The sequence below is a fragment of the Peromyscus californicus genome, unplaced genomic scaffold, assembly GCF_007827085.1.
Source record: "Peromyscus californicus insignis strain IS unplaced genomic scaffold, ASM782708v3 Scaffold_4__1_contigs__length_199733344, whole genome shotgun sequence".
In the NCBI taxonomy this organism is placed as follows: Eukaryota; Metazoa; Chordata; class Mammalia; order Rodentia; family Cricetidae; genus Peromyscus; species Peromyscus californicus.
The window spans coordinates 24,775,300-24,793,297 of NW_026294562.1; the positions used below are offsets into that span (position 1 = coordinate 24,775,300).

Genomic DNA, 17,998 nt, shown 5'->3' on the forward strand with positions numbered 1-17,998 from the left:
CCTAGCATTCAGGAGACAGAAACAGAATAATTACTGGAGCCAAGAAGTTGGAGACCATTCTCAGTAGCAAAGTGAGATTCCCCCTCATCAAAGGGAAAGAAAGAGAGGAGAGGGAGGAGGGAGGAAGATGAACTGAAGTGAAGGGAGAACGGCCATGACAGGCTCTGGGAAAGCTGGAGCACAGGACCAGGAATACAATTCTGTGGAAATCAGAAGGCCTGGGAACCACAGGGACTCCTATGAGTCCAAGAGTTCAGAAGCTCCAGTATCCGAAGACAGAAGATCTGTGGCCCAGCACAAGAAGAGAGAACTCGGGGGCTGGAGAGAAGGCTCAGTGGTTAAGAGCACTGGCCGCTCTTCCCAGATTCCCAGAACCCACATGGTGACTCACAACTGTCTGTAACTCCAGCTCCGGGAGATCTGACACCCTCAGCACCTGGCTCACATATAGTGCAGACATGCATGCAGGAAAAACACTCATACCCATAAAATAAAATGAAATAATTTCGAGGGGGAACTCAGCTTTCCTCTGCTATTTCATTCTGTTAGACCCTGCTCAGATCATGAGACCTGATGAGGTGAAGAGAACTGAGGAAGGCTACGGCAGGAATCACAATCCTACCTATAATCTAGGTCTCAGATAAGAAAAGAAAAAAAAAATCTAGGCCTGGAGAGATGGCTCAGAGGTGAAGAGCACTGGCTGCTCTTCCAGAGGTCCTGAGTTCAATTCCCAGCACCCACATGGTGGCTCACAACCACCTAACGAGATCTGGTGCCCTCTTCTGGTATGCAGGTACACGTGCAGGCAGACCACTGTATACAAAATAAATCTTGAGAGAGAGAGAGAGAGAGAGAGAGAGAGAGAGAGAGAGAGAGAGAGAGAGAGAGAGATCTAAGGAACACTGACATCCAATAAAGCTATACGGTAGACACCTGCACAGTCACTAGATCATTCTCTAATGTACGTCAGGATGTTTGAATATCTCCCCAACCATCCTAAGCAGGTAAACGTAGGAAAGAAGTGGATGGTACACTAACATTTCGTTTGTTTTGTGGTAAATCCATTGTTTTGGGGGTGCAAGCCTGCAATCCCAGCAGTTGGGAAATAGAGGCAGAACATGCTACAAATTCAGGACCAGCCTGGTCTATTTAGCAAGCTCCACACAGTCAAGCTACAGTTATTGTCTAAATTCAAAAAAAAAAAAAAACTCTTAATCTTACTTAGACAATATATAATTTAAAACTTGACCAGGAATGTGGCACAGACCTTTAATCTCAACACACATAGAACTCTATGGGTTCAAGGCCAGCCTGATCTACACAGTAAGTTCTAGGACAGCCAGGGGGATGTAGTGAGACAGTCTAAAAAAACCTTTAAACCTGCTGACCTTTACAGGCCTCTGCTTTGGGGTGATGGCCAGCCTGGTGTCAGAGTCATCCCTAAGATCCAACAAAGGGACTTGGTTTCCAGCCTCCTCAAGACCAGGAGTAACACAACATAATAAGGATTCATTTTCTATTCCACCGTCATTGGCTGGGCAGCTACCAAAACCAAAAGTACATGTTCTGATCCGTGACAAATAAAAGCAGTACTGAATCACAAATCAATTGCTTCATTAAACAAGTTAAGGATCGGCTGTCCCTCTATGAGACTACAGAGGTCCTTCAGTACAATCTGTTGTCACCAAGGTTTCTTGGAGTCTGATTCATATTTTTACTAGTATGTATGTACAGTTTGGTAGGATCGGCTGTCCCTCTATGAGACTACAGAGGTCCTTCAGTACAATCTGTTGTCACCAAGGTTTCTTGGAGTCTGATTCATATTTTTACTAGTATGTATGTACAGTTTGGTGAGAAGATTCATGTAAGTAAATTAAGAAAGGGTACTAATGAGGCCTTCCCATATCACAGCAGAACTCTGTACAGTAAGAACATATAACCTGCCTATTGAGTGCTTGGAGGTAGCAGCACAGCACAGAACAGGCAATCCTCATGTTCTGGGCTTCCTGGGCATCTCAACACTCCTTCCCATTCTACAAACACGGAAACAAGGCCAAGGGGGTTGAATGACTTTTACAGTCATCCGTGGCATGTCTACGGGAAAGAAACAAAGTATACCAGACGAACTGGCTCTCTAGGGTAAAGTGAATTTGCAATGCAAACTGACTTCACTTTATCTACACTTAACGTGGAGAAAACAGAGTTCCATTTCCAGGAAGTGTATTCCGAAGAAAGAGTACTGACAAGGCACAATTCGTCTCAAATTCCCTAAGTGAACAAGTTCATTCATCCTAACTGTGAAAGATGAGACCTTAAGTCTTGAAGAGTGTCTAATCTATTGTTAATGGTTCTGTACAGGTAGCAGCTAATATTCGATTGGGACAGCAAGTATTCCATCTGGTATGGAATATTCACTACCTGGTACTATTCCTTAAGAGAGTGGGTTAGGATCCATTTTAAAATAAACTGGAAATGTAATGCAAAACTAGTAAAATGCTTGTCAATAAGTAAAAGCTTCCTGTCCCAAGAGCATCGTCACCCCAGCGTGAACCCGAGCCATGGGCTCCTCCTCTGCAGCCCACGCTCGCGTCTCGCCCGAGGAGACGGGTGCTGCAACCGGGGAGAAAGGTGCTGGCGTCTCCCGCTCCATTTCAATTCTCCCACGCCCGGAGCAGTCAGTGCGCCCGGGTTTCCTCCAGATCTCAACTCGGCACCCGGGTCGGTCACGCCGGCCGCCGGCAGGCAGGTGACCTTCGTCCCCAGCAACAGAGCCGACAGCCTCGCCGCCGACACAGCGCTCTCGGGGTCAGGGCCTCGGCACATCAAGGCCCCAGGCTGGGGCGGCTCCCCGGGTCAGAGACACCCCAGCAGCCACACCCACAGGCGGCGCGGTGACAGGTGCCCCGGCCCTCCCTCCGGGTCCCGCAGCCCACGAGCGCCCGCCCCCGCGCGCACCACCTGTCGGGCCGACGCGCGCGCGCGCGCCCCCCCCGGCAGCAGACGCCCCGCCCGGCTCCCAAGGAGTCCCTGGCCAGGGCGGCCCGAGAGCCGCGGCAGATGAAAGCTTTACCGGAGGGTGGGCCCTACGCAGGCGGTGTCGGTGCTTTCGATCTCCTGCAAGATCCGCTCGTGCTCCGGGACCGTGCCCAGAGCCTCGCCGCTCTCCGCCATCTTGGCTGGAAGCGGAGGCGCCGGCCGGGCGGGCGCGGCGCCGCGCGGACTTCAGGAGCGAGCGGCAGGTGGCGCAAGCGCGGCGCGGCTCCGCGGGGCGGGGCTTGCGGGGAGGGGCGGGGCCTGTCTGGGTGGGGCGCAGAGGGTGGGGCCCGCCCCTCGGGAGGGCCCGCCCCTGGGGAGGTAGCGCGGACCGCGGGGGAACCGGCCACGGCCTCTGTCTTTCCTCGCGACCCACCCTTGGTTATGTAGAGACCTATATTAGTGTACTAGTTGCCAGAGCTTCAGCTGCACGCTGCAGGTACCGTAGCAATGCGGAGGTGACCCTTAGTCACACTCTAAAGAAGCTACCAGAGCGCCTGATGGGCTTTTAATAGTGGGGAGTCAGAGAAAGGCAAATGCTCTCGCGAAAATCAAAACTGAGTGGGTCGTTAAGATCTATTTCAGGAACGAACAAAAATTCTTTATCACGACTGCTCTGGATAGATCGTGGCCACTGCCTGATGCAAGTTCACCGAGGTTAGTCATATTGGACATAAACTATTAAACGTCTGGGGGAAAGGCGAGGGAGACAAAGGCACTTGCTGGCGGGATAAAAAAAAAAAAAAAGAGCCCTGGGGCAATGTCTCATTTAGTGGCAGGGCTGTTGAACCCAAGTGCTCCCAGGTAGTGGTAGCTGCTTGAGCAAAGGAATTCATGTAGAAAAAGAGTCTTGCTTAACAACCTGTATCTAGGACACCATGTAAACCAGTTTGTCATGATCAAAGCAATGATGGAAGATTAATCAGAAGAGAATTCAAACCTACCCTGGGGGACAACTATTTTCTGGTTTCCATTAATCCAGGAGCTTTGAGCTTCCCTCCAAGTCAGGCAGGCTTTACACTAGCCAGCTGCCAGACTCACTCCCTTCCCTGGGCCTCTACTACTACCACAAGCCTTTCTCCTTCCTCCTCCCGAGGAAATTCTGGGAGATGGAATCGGTTAGTAGTTGAGAACATGAGCTCTGAAGACAAGTGTCCCAAACAACATTCCTTGATGGATATCACTTCACAGCTTGTGACACTAGGCAAAACCTAATCCTTTTCTATCTCAGTTTCCCCAACTATAAATACTAATAGCAGCAGTACCTATGTTATACTGTGATCCTATATTAATTACTGTTATTTCTGTAACAAATTATCACAAAAGCCAGAGCTTAAAATGACTCAAGTATATTCTCTTAGAATTCTCACTGAGTTATAATTAAGGATGCCAGCACACCTGCGTTTCATTCCAGACCCTAGGAAAGAATTAGTCCCTTTGCTTTGCCAGCTTCTAAATGTTATTACATCTTTTGCTTGTGGCTTTCTCACTGTGTGGCTCTGGTAGCCTGGAACTCACTGCATAGACCAGGCTGGCTTTGAACTCACAGATATCTGACTGCCTCTGCCTCACAAGTGCTGGGATTAAAGGCACAAGTCACCATTTCCAGCCTTTTTTTTTTTAAGATTTATTTATTTTATGCGTACTATTGTTTTGCCTATATGTGTGTCTGTGTACCACATATAGTGCTCACTGAGGCCAGAAGAGAGTATCAGGTCCTCTGCCACTGGAATCACAGACAGTTGTTACCCACCCTGTGAGTGCTAAGAACCAAAGCCAGGTCCTTTGATAAACCTGCAAGTGCTCTTGACCCCTGAGCCATCTCTCCAGCCAAGTTTCATTTATTTTGCACACCTGAGTCCCAGAAACGTCAGTGCATGCTGGCTTGGAAAACCAGAGAATCTGCTGCATCTGATAGCACATTCCACCAGGAACCAAGCCCCACTGCAAGTCAAAGTGAAACCGCCAAAGTCACCCCTCTTCCCACTGTCTTGACGGTACAAGAAAATACAGCCTTTTCTGGAAACCCACCTCTTTGTGCTTCCAGACATGAATGACCAAAAAAAAAAAAAAAAAAAAAAAATCTCAGCACGGCCAGCATCATCACACTGTGTTAAGATCCCTGAGTTTAGATAACTTTTTTTTTCAACTACTAATAGTTCCTCATAGGAATTCTAAACATAGCAGAGAAAGCTGAGGGATTTTTTTTTTCCTTAAAACCAAACAATTCGGCTGGGCAGTGGTGGTCCACACCTTTAATCCCAGCACTCGGGAGGCAGAGGCAGGTGAATCTCTGTGAGTTCGAGGCCAGCCTGGGCTACAGAGTGAGTTCCAGGACAGGCTCCAAAGCTACACAGAGAAAAACTCTGTCTCAAAAAAAATAAATGCTGAAGTTCTGAAGTAATTGGAAAATTTAGGATGAGTTAGAAAGAAACTGGTCCAAACAGGTCTAAGCAAAGAGCAGACGGTAGCTGCCCTGTGACTGGTACCAATTAGAAATGTAAACTGTGAAATTATTTGCTTTTTGTTTTGTTTTGTGTTTGTTTGTTTTTCGAGACAGGGTTTCTATGTGGAGCCCTGGCTGTCCTGGAACTCATTCTGTAGACCAGGCTGGCCTTGAACTCAGAGATGTCTGTCTCTGCCTCCCGGGTGCTGGGATTAGAGACGTGTGCCACCACTGCCTAGCTTAAACTATAAAATTATGAGTAGTTTCTACAAGTTGCTTTTTGTGCGTTGACATTAAATGTACCATAATGCTGTTGCATTTAGTTGTCTTGATAGAAACTTGTGGCACAGTGTAGAAGGTCAACGGAATTCTCTGATGCCCATGTCTGTCAAGAGCTCCAAGGTGAGACAATATTTGTGGACTTCTGTCAGAGGTTAGAACTCTCATGGCTATTCATACAAATGGGTCTTTATTAAAAATAAATTAGACTTTCCTCTGCTGACTGCTTCTCCAACTACTGAGGCACCCCTATCTGGTATTAGCATACCCTACTTTCCGGTTCTGCTCTTGAGAAGGGAAAAGAAACCTGAAAACCAAATCACAAAAGAATGAGGACAACTTTTCTCTTTCCTACAAAGAAGTAAAAGTCTTCCTACTACAGCAAATTACAGAGCGTCTTGGCTCCGAGAGTAAGCGTGACGTGACTAGAATGCATTGCTCCGTAGAGTAAAGCCAGGTTACGAAGGCGAGGAGAACGGGCGTGTTGGACAGGCCAGCCTCCTGTCAGCAGCTGTCTCCTGCTGAGGTATTCCTCTCCTAAGCATTGCCTACACAGACCTTTTCCCTTCGCTTTGAAATCTTGACACCATCTGTCCAAACCCGGTTCCACATGCTCCCCTTGGGAAGCCAGGGCTGCCTGAAGATGCCTCTTACTGGGCCCCGCTCAGCCCCTGCTCGGGAAGTTGCTTCACCGTTAGTGTTACACATTCTTCTGCACAATTCAGGACAAGAGGAAGTCAGTCCACTCACCACTTCTCCTTCGAAAGCAGCCTCTGTTCTTTCCTCTCTCTGTGGCCTCGGACAGTTCTGTTACTACCCAACGGGGTTTTTTTTGTTTTTTATTTTTGCTAAAAATTTAAAACTAAATGTGTTTATAACTAAATTTCCTGCCTTTGATTTTGTTTTGGTTGTTTGGTTGGCCGGTCAGTTGGTTGGCTGGTTCTTTGTGGGTTGTTGTTGTTGTTAAATTAAGGGCCTTGAGCCTGCTAGGCAAGTGTCAGACTTGACAGTACAACAGAATTTGCATGCTGAAAATGGAGGTCATGGGAAAGCCGCCCACCCACCCCCAACCCCCAGGAGAGGACAGGTAACTTGTCTCAAAGCTACACTTGTCATCTATTTCCTCAACTCTGCTTCACTCTTTCTGTAGGTTGTAAGACTGCCCAGGAAAGCTGGGGAGAAGTTAGGAAGTTTAGGTTTAATTTTCTCTCTGGTTTGGCCAGACTGTAATAAACCCAGTTTCTTTTCTGATTCGTGGTCTCTCCTGGTTCTGGTGTGTGTGTATGTGTGTGTGTGTGTGTGTGTGTGTGTGTGTGTGTGTGTGTGTGTGTGTGGAGAGAGAGAGAGAGAGAGAGAGAGAGAGAGAGAGAGAGAGATTATGTGTGCGTGTGTGAGAGAGTGTATGTATGTATATGAGAGTGTGTATGTATGAGTGTGTGTGTGTGTGTGTGTGTGTGTGTGTGTGTGTGTGTGTGTGTGGAGAGAGAGAGTTTGTGTGGGGGAAAGGAGAGAGTGTGTGTATGTGTATATGAGAAAGAGTGTGTGTGTTTGTGTGTGTGTGTGTGTGTGTGTGTGTGTGTGGAGAGAGAAAGATTATGTGTGCGTGTGTGAGAGTGTATGTGTATGTATATGAGAGTGTGAGTGTGTGTGTGTGTGTGTAGAGAGTTTATGTGTGTGTTGTGTGTGAGAGTGTGTGTGAGTGTTATGTGTAAGAGTGTGTGTGTGTGTGTGTGTGTGTGTGTGTGTGTGTGTAGAGAGTTTGTGTGGGGGAAAGGAGAGAGTGTGTATGTGTATATGAGAAAGAGTGTGTGTGTGTGTGTGTGTGTGTGTGTGTGTGTGTGTGTGTGTGTGTTCATGTGAGTGTAGCTGCACACGTGTGAAAGTCATAGGACAACCTGGGGTGTGGTCCTCACCTTCCACCTTGTTTTGAGACAGAGTCTCTGTCTTTCACTATTGTATACACCAGGTCAGCTGGCCTGTGAGCTCCCAGGGTGTCTCCTGTCTCACAATGGGACCACTGAGATTACAGAGCCACACCACAGGGCCCAGCTTCACATCTGTTCGGGAGATGTGAAGTTAGATCCTTAAGCTTGCCCAGTAAGCCCTTTACCCCCTAGCTATCTTCCCAGATCAGCTCCAGGGTCTTTATCGTTTTTTTTCTGCCCAGCACTGCAGAGCAAACCTAGGACCTCACAGGGCTATCATTTTCTCCTGTGTGTAATGAACCTGAGAGGCTAGTTACAGCCACAGACTTAAGTTGTCTGGCAACACTACCACTGAGCTACATCCTCAGGCCACTATCTTATCTGCACATTTTAATCACAGGTAAGTATAACGAACAGGAAGAAAAGGGTTGGGGAGCCTGTCTCAGGGGTAAATGGTTTCATCAGTCTGCTCTGAGGAGAGAGATGCAGATGAAAAGGCACACGGGCCGATTTCACATACACAGAGTTATTTGGGCAATGGATAGTAACTGCCAGAGACCCACCCAAAAATCTCTCCTCAGGGAGGGGAAAGATATACAAGAAGATATACCAGGAAGACGGTCACAGTGGGGTTTCATTCTCTGTCCAGCACGAACTTAACCAGTAAAGTACAGATTTGACTTGGAAAACCTGTAGTCATTAAAAATTACACGTTAGCCGGGTGGTGGCAGTGCATGCCTTTAATCCCAGCTCTCAGGAGGCAGAGCCAGGCGGATATCTGTGAGTTCGAGGCCAGCCTGGTCTACAGCGTGAGATCCAGGACAGGCACCAAAACTACAAAGAAACCCTGTCTCAAAAAACAACAACAAAAACAAACAAAAATAAATAAATAAAAATAAGTTGCACTTTAACCACTTGTCTCTGGACCAGCAGCATGGCTTGAGACAGGCTCTTAAAGACATCGCCTTTAGGAGGAGAATACAGGAAGCAGTTGAGCACTTTAACTGCTCGGGGTCAAATTCCAAGTCACCTCTTACTAGATGTTAGGCTTCAGGGACTTCTTAACTTGTCTAAGCCTGGGTTTCTTCACGTGGGGATTAGGCCCAATAAGGGTCGCTCGTGCATCAAGTTGTGTGTGTATCAGAGATAATATATGTATAATGTTTGCTTAGAGCTCTGTCAACACTGGAGACTAAAATTACCAGACTCTTGTCAGTAAACTGTTAGGACAACAATTCTAACGTCCTCTTTGATCAAAACTAAAAAGCAAGCCAAAATTGTTCTTTTTTTCTAACCACTGCTGCAATAACATGGCTGTGCATCAGGGCTCCCTGATCATGTGCCTTGTTGTTTCTGAAAGTTCAGTCAGTGGAAACCCTGTAAAATCTATTTCCTGCTGTCGTAGAGGAGGAGAATGGAATATATCTGTGTCTTAGCCTCATGGTTCCAGAACCACTTCAGCAGGCCCTTTGGATCTAGTATTAGGAAGGCACACATCCCTTCCTGCCCATGGGGTCAGTGCCTATCCCTGAGGCACATACCATGGTGGTAAACAAACCAAGGCATCTAGCTCCACTTCTGGACAATGCTCCTAAAGCAGATACCAGGACAACACTCACTGCCCAGGCAGGGTCGTGCGTGTACTCATCATTTGTTATGTGGGTAATTCAGATGCAGCTATGTCCAGTAAACTGAATGCTGTAAAAACCTGTTCCATGAGGGTAGGTGGATTCCTACTGAAATTCCCTTCCAACTAAGTGGAGAACCCTTCAATAGACTGGTGATCTTTATGCTCATTCAGTTGCATCTTAAATATATGTGATTATAGAACTGTAACAAAATGGGAACCCTAATAAATTAAGTGTTCCAGCTGGCTTCTAGATGATTCCAGAAAGCCAGTCCCAAGGGTGAGCCTCCAGCTTCCACTTTCTTAGTGCAGTGACCCCAAGTGACCATGCCTTGTAAGTGCACGAGAATAAACAAGGCGCTGGGACAGGGTGGATCCCTGCGGCAAACCCCGGCAGGAACCCGCAGTCCCATTAAACTCAGGATCCCACTGTGGAGAACAATAGAAGGAAATTTGGTATTGCAGCCAAATAAAATCAGGTTTTCATGAAATATGGGCCAGTTCTCAAAGGAGTTCGAAAGTAATCAGCCCCAAGTTTGGTTCATTCATCAACTGTTTGTATTGCATGGGCTTTGTTATTATTGTTGTGTTTTCTGCACTGCTGGGCAAGTGCTTGACCACTGAGCCGTATCCCAACCCTACAGCAATGGCTGGCTACACAGCTCCCTCTAGTCAAGGACCCCAGACTGCCAAGGTACGATAAATGCTTACTGTCGTCATCCAGTCCTCTCTCTCTGTCTCCCTCCTTCCCCTCCCTCCCTGCCTTTCTCTCTCCCTCTCTCTATTTCTCTCCCCCTGCTTCCTTTTAAAAAAGTTACATGTGGGCTGGAGAGATGGCTCAGTGGTTAAGAGCACCGAGTGTTCTTCCAGAGGTCCTGAGTTCAATTCCCAGCAACCACATGGTGGCTAAACCACTTGTAATGAGATCTGGTGCCCTCTTCTGGCCTGTAGGGACACATGCAGGCAGAATACTGTATACATAATAAATAAATAAATCTTAAAAAAAAAAAAAGTTACATGTGTAGGTGTTTTGCCTGAATGTATGTCTGCTCACCAAGTGTGTGACTGATACCCAAGGAGGCCAGAAGGGGGCATTGGATCCCCTGGAACTGAACTTACAGATGGTTGGGAACCACCACGCCAGTACTGGTCATTGAACCTGGGGCCTCTGTAAGAGCAGCCAATGCTCTTAACCACTGAGCCGTCTTTCTAAGCCCCCTTCCTTATTTCCTTCTGAATTCTTATTACTTACCTCCTTATTTATTACAGTTCAGTTCTATGTATTGAGCCCAGGGGCACACATGCAAATACTTGATCACTGGGCTATACTTAGGGCTTGTTTGTTTAAGAGAGAAGGTCTCATTTTTCCTTGGTTGGCCTCAAACTTATATACAGCAGAGCACATGGGTTGCAAGCATCCCTCACTACATCCAGTCTTACCCAGTGCTGGAACAGAGGGCAGAGCTTCCTGTATCCTGAGCAAGCTCTACCAAACAGAGCTATATCCCTGACCTACAGCATTTTTTTCTGAACGGTTTTCCTGAATTCCGTCTTACACCCACAAAATGTAGTACAATATACAACTCTGATTAGACAATAAATGAGACCATAATATTACCCTAAGTATTAAATATTAGTGAATATGATTTTTTTAAAGGGACACCTCTCTCCCCTGAATGTTATGCAGTCAAAATAAAATTTTCATTACTGCAAGCCTTTTTGAGTGCCCTTTATGTGTATGAGTGTTTGGTCTGCATGTATGTCTGTGTACCATGTACATGCTTGATACCCATAGAGGCCAGAAGAGGGCATTGGATCCCATGGGACTAGACTTACAGATGATGTGGATGCTGGGAATCAAACCTGGGTCCTTTGGAAGAGCAACCAGTGCTCTTAACCTCTGAGCGATTCCTTTTAAAACAGCAACTTGGGAGCTGAAAGGAGGGCTCAGTGGTTAAGAGCACTGGCTGCTCTTCCAGAAGAACTGAGACCAGTTCCCAGCACCCAGATCGGGCAGCTCACAAACTGCCTATAACTCCAGCTCTCAGGTATCTGATATCTTTCTTTGACCTCTATGGGTACCCACACTCATGTAGTACACACAGATACACACATCTACACATAAATAAAAATAAATTTAAAAAAAAGAAAATACAAACTTCAGAAACACAAGGAAGCCAAATATATCTGTGTCTTCCTGAGCCTGAGAATGAGCTATTTAAAGAGATTTTATAAGGCTCTATGGTCAATTCAGAATATCAAGATGCTGACATTCACATTGTCCTGTCTTGTGACTAAAAATTTCTTTCTTTCTTTCTTTCTTTCTTTCTTTCTTTCTTTCTTTCTTTCTTTCTTTCTTTCTTTTATTTTTATTTATTTATTTGTTTGGCTTTTTGAGACAGGGTTTCTCTGTGTAGCTTTTGTGCCTTTCCTGGAACTCACTCTGTAGCCCAGCCTGGCCTCGAACTCACAGAGATCGCCTGCCTCTGCCTCCCGAGTGCTGGGATTAAAGGCGTGTGCCACCACCACTTGGCATGACTAAAATTTATTAAGAACTACAAAATTCTTTTTAAAATTTCTCATTGCTTGCAGCTAGAGATGGCTCAGAGGTTAAGAGCACCTGTTCTTACCGAGGACCGGGATTCCATTCCAGCACCCACATAGCATAACTAACGTCCATAATTCCAGTTCCAGGGGAATCTGATGCCCTCTTCTGACCTCTACAGGCACCAGGAGTGTTCATGGTGTACAGACATACATGCAAACAAAACACTCATACACATAAAAAATAAAATAAACTTTAAAAAATATTTTTAAAAACTTTCATGACTTAATACTTCCCAACTACTGAGAGTTTCGAGATGTTGTGAGTGCTTGCTTATTGTAACTCTAAATTACATATTAAAAATAAAGTGTATGTGTGACACAGATGTATATATTAGAATATATGCCTGAGATGTAAGCAGTGGTTGTAATGCCTAGCGTTTGCCCAGCAAGCTTTGTGCTAAGCTCCATAGTCAATAACCCCTTGCAACAGGCTGCATTGTATTTTCCATCTCATAGTTCCAGAAACTAAAGCCACAAACATACAAGCGAGGAGTGTATATGGTCCACATTAAAATCTAAATCAACATACTTAATAGAATGAAATAAAGTAGGAATCTTACATTTCTGAAAATACAAACAGCAAGAGCATTCTGAAATTGAACTTAGTTAACTTTTTAATGTTAAGATTTGAGGATATATTTAATTTGAAGCTTTAAAAAAAAACCTCTTCTTTCCTTCTCTGAAATCATATTTGTTATCTTTATTCCTAAAAACATTCAAGTCAAAGAAATACGATATCCTGTTTGCTCTCAAACTGGTAAAACTTCACGCTCAGCTTTTGGAAATGTGCCCAAGGGAGTCCGTGAATACAAGTGTGAAACAATCATGTTATCACAAAACAATTACAAAAATGTCTTCTGGTACGTCATCCCGTACAGTTCCCTTTTCCTCCTATTTTGTCCCAGCCTTCTGCAGGCCCTTTCGTGGCTGTGCCCCCACCTCCACCCCTCCACCTCCCACTGACTTTGCAACAGTCTGACTTTCTTATCAGGGAGACTCTGTTCCAGCGACAAACGTAGGTTGACTTCTGAACCGAATCAGTTCAGACCTATTTTCAGAGCCTGCACTAAAGAGCTGAGACCACACCTGCAAGACCTCAGGAGACTTAAGGAACCCCAGGCAACATCCGGCCACGCAGGGCGTGTCTAGTGGTTGAGGCCTAGTGTCAGGAAGTTCTAGTGTGAATATGGTAAACAGATGTGCAAACACTGCGATTGCCCTCTCCTAAAATGGTAGCTGCCATCACTAGTTCGTTAGGATCACCCTCAAGGTGGCACAAATGATATATACTAGTTGAAATCTATTGACCTTCCTTGCTCGAGGAGGTGATTAAGCCTTAGAAAGACAGGTACTAAGTTTTCTGAACATGGCTAAGATGTTAAACCTCCCAAGGACAGCCACTGAGCCTCCTGTGGGCAGGGGGTCAAGTCCCCTAGAGGGAGAAGCCGGCATGAAACCAGGTGGGTCTAAGCCAAATAGAGGAACAGGAGTAAAAATCAAGGCACCTGAACACAATGAAAACATCCAGTGGATATAAGTAAGTGTGTGGTGGAGCACAGTGCAAACAGTGTGCCCACAACACAAGGACACAGACAACAAAAGCAATTTGAGGCCCCACCGGTGGTGAGCGGCACTCTGCCAGTATTACTACTGCCCTCTAGGAGATGCTCAGTACGGAAGCTGTGTTAGGACAATGCCTGGGTGGCAGCGGCTTTTCCTTCCCATCGCTCCCTTTTCTCTTCAGTCACCATCCCTGTGGCTGTTGTAGCTTGGGTTCTGTTGCAGTGATAAAATGCCTTGGCCAAAAACACACCTCTGGGAGGAAGGGGTCCCCTTAGCTTACAATTCCAAGCTACAGTATATCATATTGGAGTTACAGTGGCAGGAGCTTGAAGCAGCTAGCCATGCCCACAGTCAAGAGGCAAGAGAAATGAATGTATGAATGCTGAGTGCTCAGCTAGCTTTCTTTATTCTGATACAGTCCAGAGCCCCAAACCAGGGGATGGAACCACATGCTTTTAGGCTGGGTACATTCTGCATCGGTTAAGGCAGTCAAGACAGTCGTCCACAGACAGACAGCACATCTAGATCGCCCCTTACTGAGCCTCCCTTCCCTGGGTGACTCTCCATTCCGTCAAGTTGACGGAATGACAACTAACCACCACAATGGCTAATACTAGATTCTGCTTTCCCACCCTGGGAGGTTACTGTCCAACTCAATTTGTATAGCTTTCATGGTTGTTTCATAGGTAATTAAACATCCTGAGATGGCATAGTGTCTCAACTCCCAAGCCCTCTCTCTCCGTCAGCCAGTACAGCAGCCAATGGTACCATATTTCACACAGAGAATGAAAATTACCATAGGGCCTCAGAACTGTGTGGTTCTTGGCTAGTCTTCCAAAAAAGGAAGCCAAGATGCTGGCCCAGGGGTCCATTGAGGGCAGCAGGAAGGGGAGTGGCTTGCTCTGGGAACAGCTTGAAATCAAGAAGTGGGAGGACTACAGGTTTAGAGGGGCACAAGGGACCCCAGGTCACCTGTGATTCCTGCCTGCGTGTTTCCTGCTCTCAAGGACCCACTCATGACTGCCAGATAGACCAGACTCACTCTCCCATATGATGCGGTGGGAGAAGCAAATGTGCCAGGCAGGAATGTTCGCTTGCTTTGCAAAGAAGAGCAACTGAGTCATCCTTAAGCGACATTAATCATGTGAGCTCCAAGCCGCTGAGGTCTCAAATCCCACCTGCCCCTGATCGTTACACTGCTCTTCACCAGGGCACCTCAAATTCCTGCCTGAAAACTGAAGTAGGCAGGGAGAGGACAGTGATAGAGTTCAGGATGTTTGCTGAAAGTGCTTTCTCTGCCCCATGGTAGGGAAAATGAATAGGACTCTCGGGTATTCCCCTGCCTCAATTCCCATGCACAGGGATTTCCCTGGGAAGGTGTCACGATTCCTAGCCCGATCATCTCAGTGTCCTAACCCTTCAGAACTCACAGCAAGACCTTTTTGTGTCTTCCAGGCAATCTACTTCCGTAAATCCTTCCTCTCTGCCCTTGGAGCTTGTAATTTGAAAACAGTTTTGGCTTCCTCTCTTATGTGTCTGATTTTTTTTCCATTTGTTTTGAGTTTTCGGGGTTTTTTATTGTTATTATTTTTAGGTTTTGTTTGTTTGTTTGTTGTTTTGTTTTTTGGTTTTGTTTTTGTTTTTTTGAGATAGGGTCTCACTATGTAGCTCAGACTGACCTGAAACTTGTGACCCTCTAGGCTTAGCCCCCTGAGTGCTGGGGTTATAGGCATCTGCCACCACGGTGAGACTTGCTTCCTCCTTTCATTGAAATAATGACATTTTCTCTTGACTGCCTGCTTTCTTTTGTCTCACAAGGATGATCACAGTCTGGAAATTTGGCCCAGGACTGTGATACTAGAGAGGAAGTGGACAGGAGCAGGGGTTGGAGGTCAAGGACTCTGAGCAGCACTGACAGCAGAGACCACAGTAATTGAATATGTTCAGGGGCCTTGGCTCTGTCTTGTTTCACTTTAGACTTCTAAACCAGCCACTGAGCCAAGGCACACATTTCAGCAGGCACTGGCTGGTACAGTCCACAGTATGACTCACACGGAGAAAGTTCTTTTGCATCTACAACTATATGCTGCCAATCCAAGAACCAGGCAGAAAGACACAATAATTTTCTCTTTAAAGAGATTCAAACTATGTAGTGCAAAATAAAATGTAAACATACAGCAGGAATGTATGCAAGCTCAAGTAGCAGATTTTCTGAGAATAAAGAACAGACATTAAAAACGTTCTCTCATTTACTCTATAAACATTAGTCAACAAATATTTACTGACTGTCTGTCACATGCAGCAATCGGCTTCTTCTTCCCACACTGATAAGTGTCATAGACAGGCAGACAGGCAGAGATGATAAAACGTTTAAGGCTACCCTTTTAACACGGAGACACAGGATTTTTCATTTTAATCCCAGGCTTGCACTGTGCCAGTGACTGCCCACATTACCAAAGAGGCTATTTTTAGGTCTCGCATGGAAATACAAAGCATTTAGCTAAGAGGCCACTCAAGAGAACAATACAAATAAGCTTTCTACCGTGCTGTTCTGTGACTCAGATCCACCCAAATATAAACCGGTTCTGATGATATGTCTAATTTTTCTCGTCTTTTTTTTTCACTGAGATATTTTAGAGAAAACAATTGAATGGAAATGGAGTATCTATTAGGAAATGATATTAGGTCGCTTTTGATCACTTAAAAGTCTTACATTTTCAGTTTGGTGGTCGTGGGTCAGGAAACAAACACACTACAAAGAAAAGGTAGATTAATTCTTACACTATCTCAAAGGATATGAAAACTTTGATATTAAATATGTAGAGAGCTATGATTGTTTTTCAAAAGTATTTTTATTCTGTTATTTTAAAAAAGTATACAAGAAGTCGGGCGTAGTGGCGGCACGTTTAATCCCAGCACTCGGGAGGCAGAGGCAGGTGGATCTCTGTGAGATCCAAGCCAGCCTAAAATACAAAGCGAGTTCCAGGACAGCCAGGGCTATTACACAGAGAAACCCTGTCTCAAAAACTCAAAACAAAAAGGAAGAGGGGGCGGGGTGTGCAAGGAAGGTTTACGCAGACCATTTTAGAGTCACTAATAGAATGTAAAGCCGAGTCATGCCCGTTTGTAATCCTAGGATTCAGGAGGCTGAGGCAGAAGGATCGCTGTAAGTTTGAGGCCAGCTTAGGCTACAGAGTGAGACTGTCGCAGGATACCGGAAAAACAAAACGGAAAAGAGAGAAGGGAAGTTAAAATAAATAAACTTTAAAATATAAAGGCATCCTACCTTAAAGTAGCTTCAATGGGCAGCTCAAAGGACTGTATCTCAGCCAGGACATTCTCATAGGCTTGCTCTGGGTCTTCTTCCAACATGATCCCGCATGCCCCTGATTTTCCAGCTGTAGACATTCGATTTTATATGGGAATTATTGCAATTTGTACAATAAGTGGTGTTTTCTCTCCAATTGTCGTAAGTCTTGTCTGGTCACACCCAGAGAAGCAACAAAAAGCAAGTTCACTGTCCTCATGCTATCAATGTCCTTGCTTCCAAGAATGTCGCACAGCTGTTACTGTCTCGGCTCTACTTACAACATTTTACTTATTATTAACCTTGACACAGTTCAGAAAGCTCCTGCCTACTGCCTGCTCTCTGTATTCACTTATTTCTCACAGACAGTGACTCTGAGATGGAATCAGAACCATTACCCTGTAAAATTAATTCTATTCACTTGATTTGCTGTGGCATCTTTTTCAATATTACATTTATGTTAACCTATGTTCTTAGCTAATCACAAAAACTCTGCCCTTGCTGATGAACCCCAGGAGGCAACGTGTCTAGGAAGAAGGTGATGTCCCAGAGAATGTGATTTTGAGGTCTCTGGGATAGTTCCTTGGTCCTTCTCTAGTCTACTCTCTGCATGCTAATTGTCTCCCTTCTAGAAGTATCGATCTCTCCCCTCATGCTCCAGTGCAGATGCTCCTAGAGATGCCTAGGTTTTTTTTTTTTTTTTTTTTTTTTTTTGGTTTTTCGAGACAGGGTTTCTCTGTGTAGCTTTGCACCTTTCCTGGAACTCACTTGGTAGCCCAGGCTGGCCTCGAACTCACAGAGATCCGCCTGGCTCTGCCTCCCGAGTGCTGGGATTAAAGGCGTGCGCCACCACTGCCCGGCCGAGATGCCTAGGTTTTAATCCCGCTCCTACGCTTACCCCCCACTGGGGTGAGTGGGCTGGATCCTCTCTGCAGAATTAGTTTCAAGAAGAAGAAGAAAGAACGTGAAGGTGCCAAGATTTTTAGGAGGCTGGTTGCCACAGAGAGGGGGGATAGAGAGCTGGAACTAGATATTCAAAAATGCCCACGGAAAGTGTAACCAACGTGGATTTGAAGGAATAAACAGACCTTGGCGCTTGATCTCCCCAACTCTGGGTTTCTCCTCCGCCTTGTAGAAGGTGGGGATGTAAAGAAACGGAGAGCATCGTTCTTCTATATGAAGCTGTTAGTTTTAAGTTTTGTCATATTTTA

General features: G+C 45.7%; 1 protein-coding gene across 2 annotated transcripts in view; it reads right to left on the bottom strand.

The window, feature by feature from the left end:
* Positions 1-3,245, bottom strand: part of Exoc6 (exocyst complex component 6) — a 140,267-nt gene extending 137,022 nt beyond the window's left edge. Inside the window, exon 1 of one of the 2 annotated variants that reach the window (XM_052713882.1) lies at positions 3,071-3,245. In XM_052713882.1, the coding sequence (XP_052569842.1) occupies positions 3,071-3,171 (101 nt within the window). In that variant the 5' untranslated portion in view covers positions 3,172-3,245. The remainder of the gene's footprint in view (positions 1-3,070) is intronic. The other variant, XM_052713883.1, reaches the window with a different exon arrangement.
* Between the last annotated feature and the right edge of the window lie 14,753 nt (positions 3,246-17,998).